The sequence below is a fragment of the Aplysia californica genome, unplaced genomic scaffold, assembly GCF_000002075.1.
Source record: "Aplysia californica isolate F4 #8 unplaced genomic scaffold, AplCal3.0 scaffold00403, whole genome shotgun sequence".
Classification (NCBI taxonomy): domain Eukaryota; kingdom Metazoa; phylum Mollusca; class Gastropoda; order Aplysiida; family Aplysiidae; genus Aplysia; species Aplysia californica.
The window spans coordinates 588,896-594,548 of record NW_004797673.1 but is presented as its reverse complement, the minus strand read 5'-3'; the positions used below and the strand labels follow the sequence as shown (position 1 = coordinate 594,548).

Genomic DNA, 5,653 nt, shown 5'->3' with positions numbered 1-5,653 from the left:
CTCCTCCTCCTCCTCCTCCTACTTCTCCTCCTACTTCTCCTCCTCCTCATTCTTCTCCTACTCTCCTCAGTTTGCATTCACGTTACACACCTCCCTTACCACTACCCTATTCTTCTCCTCCTCCTCCTCCACTTCCTCCTCTCCTCAGCCCGCGTTCATGTTACACGTCTGGCACGGCTGGTCACCAAATAAGCCAGGCCGGTCTGTGTTTGATCTCTGGCGGTAAGAGTGTTTGGTGGACTACCGTCCCAGAACCCTGCTAGTGCCTGGCAGTACTGTCCGGCGCCTCCACAGACTTGCTACAATAACGCTTTTGTTATCACGCTTTTAGAACTATATTATAAGCGCAGCCATTCCTCTAAGCCTGAGGGATGCACTATAACACGAATGGTGTTCAGATGAGGTGCATGGGAAGCATATTATTCAACTGTGACCGTGTCAAGACTGGAAATCTTCTATTGCACAAAAGTTATTTTCATAAAGGCGTGGCAAACACATATAATGTCCTTCAGCAGACCAAAGTCATGTTATTTTAAAAAAAACTATATAACACAAATCAGAAACCCCAATCTGCGTAATAATATTATTTCAATCAATGCGGGTTGTTCTTCGATTTTGTTTAAAGTTTCAGGTACGGAAAATCTATTTGAAACATTTGAAGGAATAATGAAGTTATGATTTTTTAAAGTGCGCCAAAACAGAGCGTCGTCAAGCACTGTTAAAAGACAAGCACGCCTGTCCTCAAAGAGTAACACACGGGTAGTTGGCGGGTGCACTGGTGTGGTTTGCTCTTTCTTTTCTATCAAATATCTATCATCCTAATCTATCCATCCTCTTTTCTTTTTGTTTTATTCTCTAAAAGTAAAACCAGAAAATGATCAGCTCTATATAACATAATACAGAGGCGCCCAAAAAAACCCTGAAATAATAATCACCCAATCATCGCGTTAAAGCCTTGCACAGTCCACTCATGCAGCATACTAATTGACAATTAAATAAATTCTACAAATTAAATTTAATCATTGTTTTTTGCTGAATCATTGGAATTGTGTTCTCAATGGAAAAAAAAATCTAAGGCAAACGAGGCAGGGGTAGGCCCAGAGCAACCTATTTGGAACACCTAAATATACGGATGACAGAGAAACGCCGGGATAATAGTGGATTTTGGAGCATACAGAGCAGAGAAATGACATGAGAACCACGATCGTCGATGTCTGTTTCTGATCTAGTACTTTATAATGATAATGATCATTTGGGGATAAAGTACTCTCCATTATTTTCAAACAATCAAGCACCTTTACATCAACTGGCAGAGCCAGGAACATGGGACTTATAGAGCAGTAACGCTTTGTCTCAATGCTTTATAACTATTATTATCAGTGCTTGTCGGCCGTTCACAGCCGCTTGTAAGAGGCTGATATTTTCGTACCACTTATGTACATGTATTTCCAAGGGCGGCAATTCTTTAATAATACCCTATACTAACCAGGTTGATCTCAACCACTCTCCAACTTTTAGCAGATATTGTTAAGACTGACGAGCCCTGCTGTATTTCCTTCAGGGGTTAAGCTGATACATCACTATAAGCATTACGTTGCAAAAGAAATGCTATTTATGTTTCGACTGGAAAGCAAATACAATTACAAACTTTTAAATATTTTAACTTCAACCATTGTCTGTGAGTCAGAACGTACCTCCATCTTCTTTTTCTTCTTGTTCTTCTTTTTCTTCGTGTTCTTCTCGTTCTTCTCGTTCTTCTTTATTTTGTTCTTGTTTTTCTTCTTGTTCTTGTTATTCTTCTTGTTCTTGTTTTTCTTGTTCTTGTTTTTGTTCTTGTTCTTGTTCTTCTTGTTCTTCTTCTTCTTTTTCTTCTTCTTCTTCTTCTTCTTCTTCTTGGTCTTCTTCTTCTTCTTCCTTTTCTTCTTCTTCATTGTCTTTCCAGCACTTGGACGTTGTATTTCAGACCTTCCTGCAATAAAACACTCTGTCCTTTGTCATTCAGCCGGCATGAGTTTTAGGGCGGTTAAAGCAAGGCTTCTATAAGTTCTGTCCTCATCTGCTGCCAGGCCTCTCTCTTCCTCTGTTGCCTTCTGCTTTTCCTTCCAGACTATTGCAAAACATTTAAATTGAAAAATTAATTCCTAATTTACATCTTTTATATGAAAACGAAAGCGTAATATTATCACCGTTGCTAGTAATATCGTAATAGACAAAGTATGGTTGTACTCCAAAAGTATGGCTATCTTATAAATGAAGGAGTACAGAATAATGGAAAAAGGGGGGGGGGGGGGGGGGGGAGGGGATAAGAAAACAAGGATCTAAGTCACTTAGAGATTCTTTCTAGAAAAATACACAAAAAACAGCAAATTCAACAAAAAAAACAAACAAACATAAAAACAGCTGTTGGACTTAACGCATGATATACTATCGAGTTTGTGTTGTTTGTAAAGGCCATAACTCTGATTTAAAGCCATCCAGGCATGCCATTCAAATACTATGATGTGTAGTCACCCGTGACGTGTGTCGTCATACGAAGAACTCTATTTCCAGCAAAATGTGACCCGAAAGTTATACTGGCCCCTTTAGTTACTGACAAAGAATGATTTTACAGATCTGGACCAAGGTGGTAAATGTTGAGCAGCCTAAGTTTACGCACAAAGGCGATGCAAGGTTGTTGTTTTTTTGGATAGGTGTTCACAGGAGCTCGGTATTGAACAGACATTAAGGCTGCTCCCAAGTTAATTTTGATTTTTTTTAATGAGTTGTTTTTACGCTACGATCCATACACTTTAGATCAGTGAGGAAGCGGGCTTTCGGCCCTGCCCGTCACGGCCAACCAGGGCTGAGAGAGATGCAATATACCGGTAGAAATACCGAGGTACGCGAAATAAATTTCTCCCCACTCGGGAATCGAACTCGGGGCTCAAGCGTGTAACACCGAAGTGCCTAATTGCTACACCATAGACGTGGGTCATCTTGTCTGGGAGAAAAGTGGAGTGCATTTACGTGACCTTACATTGTGTCCATGCATTCTTTCTTTTGTGTCTTTCTTAAGAATAAGGGTTTTGGTATTAACATTTTATATACAATTCCTAGTTCTTGTCTTTCCAGAAATGGTTCCGGAAAGGACGAGGACACGGTCTCGTTACATACATTTGTTTTTGTTTTGTATCAAAGTTCTCATTGGGACACCTGAATAGACATACAGGTTCTGAACATCAAGCTCTCACTTGCATAATTGAAGGCAATCGATGCAGGGGTAGGACCAGAGCAACCTACTTGGAAAACCTTAAACCGTAACGTGAAAAGATCAGGGAAATGTAACTTTTAAAAAACCATCCGAGCAAAGGAATAAATAGAGAACCATGATCGCCGATGTCTGTAGCAGACTTGACACTTGGTGATGATGATATCAAAGTTATAATATTTTACTAGACTATAAATTAAACATCACACATATGTAATAGAAAACATGAATAATTAACCGTCAACTTATTAAGTCGATTCCCTTCCACTTGAGCTCAGTTGCCTGCCAATTGCTGAGGTGATCAGACAAAGCAGAACCATTAACGGTAAGTTTCTTCTAGGAACACAAAGAAAGCAAACGATCGCGTTATTTGGCAGGTCTAAGGTCCCAGGCGCTTAAGCCTTATGGCATTGTCACTGACCGGCCGCCGGGCCACAACTAGCTTAGCTTCGTGTCACATAATAGGACTTGAAGGCACAGCGCGATAAGACCTATGGGGTACACAGTCCGTGCACAAACACACATTCCGACAGCTTTATTAAACGGTCGAGGTTATTGCATGGAGAGATTTTTATCTAACCGCTGGCAGTAGTATGTGTTGAGGGCATTGAGGAGAAATCGATGGCCAGGTCAAAGTACAGCTAGACTTATACATTACCCAAGTCTGCCTTGATCAGAATAATATTGTTCATTTTTCTCCTAAGAGGACAGTGGTATTATAAACATTCAGTGTAAGTACAGTATGTGCTATATTGTATACAGTCCATAACGTTCTTCTCTATTCTTCTTTGCGTTGAGAAGCATTTTGACAAAAACTATCAGACACAATTGGTAACTTTAGAGCCGATCTGTATTTGATCTTTACATATCCAGAAAATTTTTCTCATTGTCTCAATAGCTAGTATAATTACCTTGAGAACACACAACTCATAATAACTGTTTACTATGTTGTGAGACATACGAAAAATAGAATCAATATTGTTGTGGCACACATAATATTATTGTAATAACATTGGTCAATGTTTGTTAACCTTTTTATTGCTGGCACCCACATTTGCCACTTTTAAGAAGATACAATTTTCTTACAATATATATATATATATATATATATGTTTCCAAGCATGATATTAAATTGCAACACCTATACAACCAGGATGATCCCTACCGACCAACTAAATGACCACATTAATCGTCCATTAGACGGGGATATCGCCCAGGCTGGCAAACACTGATATAGATGAAACGAATGTTAAATCGTACTTGAGTTTATAGTTAAAAATCATTACACTTCACCCTGTGGTCAATGACTGTACATAAAATAATACATCACAAAAACAATATTACTTCATGCGTTAGTACTATTAAGCTTCCAAAAAAAACCAACAAGCAAACAGACAAACAAACAAACATGATAAAGCTTGGTTCTCTTTTACGGAACTTTCGTCATTGATCCCTTCACCTTTTTGTTACCGTCCCAAGAGATGTACAGGTCAGAGTCTTTGCAAAAAGTCAGAGTTAGATTCCACAAGTAATAAAAAGAAAGATAGCTAATCTGATTTCTTGAGGTATAATATTCAAAACAATGTCACTATGATTTTGCACTGTATCAACACTTAATAATCATCGTCAAACAGTACTGTCATTTTTTTTAGCCCAGTACTGGGTACAAACATGATTTTTCACAATGTCAACATATTCAGATTGTAAAAATATTTGTTTTCTAGTCCAGAAGTGTGTCTATTAATGTGTCTGTGAAGTAATTTACTTTTAATTCTTCTTAAAATGTTCCTTCTGTCTCCAGAAATGTACAGAATTATTGACCCAAGAAAGACTTCACAGAAAAGTAAAATAACTACGGAGGACAAGGCTTTGACTTGAAGAAGGAAGATCTCACCTTTTCATTCAGTGCCTGGATCTACATCGATTCCAGCAATTTAGACCCTAAAGGAATATAAGGGGGGAAAAAATCAACAAAACCACAACAAAGAAAAAAAAAAAAAAAGAAAAAGAGAAACGTTCTCATGCTGTCAGATCACGGATAAACAGAGAACGATACACAATTTCTATTCGATGAACATCTAATTTGCTCAGAATTAGCGTCTCGGGCAAGGGGGTTTGCCCTTCCTTGTGACTCAATACAAGCAACATGTGAGCCGCTGCAAACAACTTTGCCCTGCCTTCAGGTCTCACACGTTTCTGGTCATAAGAACGGTCAACAACTACCAACGTTGAACATGGTAAGATAAGATAAGATAAGATATAATATCGTTCATCAGTATTATTATTCCTTTCAACACAGATATGCTGCTGCAAGATGATGAATTTGATACATACCCTCAAGCGCACTGGCCAACACACACACACTCACACACACACACACACACACACACACACACACACACACAG

At 38.7% G+C, this 5,653-nt stretch overlaps 1 protein-coding gene across 1 annotated transcript in view; it reads left to right on the top strand.

Annotated features, from left to right (window-relative positions):
* Positions 1–3,701: 3,701 nt before the first annotated feature.
* LOC101861141 overlaps positions 3,702–5,653 on the top strand; it is a 20,461-nt gene continuing 18,509 nt past the window's right edge. The window contains exons 1-2 of the mRNA XM_005104081.3: positions 3,702–3,978; positions 5,049–5,484. Coding sequence (XP_005104138.1) covers positions 5,482–5,484 — 3 coding nt within the window. The 5' untranslated portion in view covers positions 3,702–3,978; positions 5,049–5,481. The remainder of the gene's footprint in view (positions 3,979–5,048; positions 5,485–5,653) is intronic.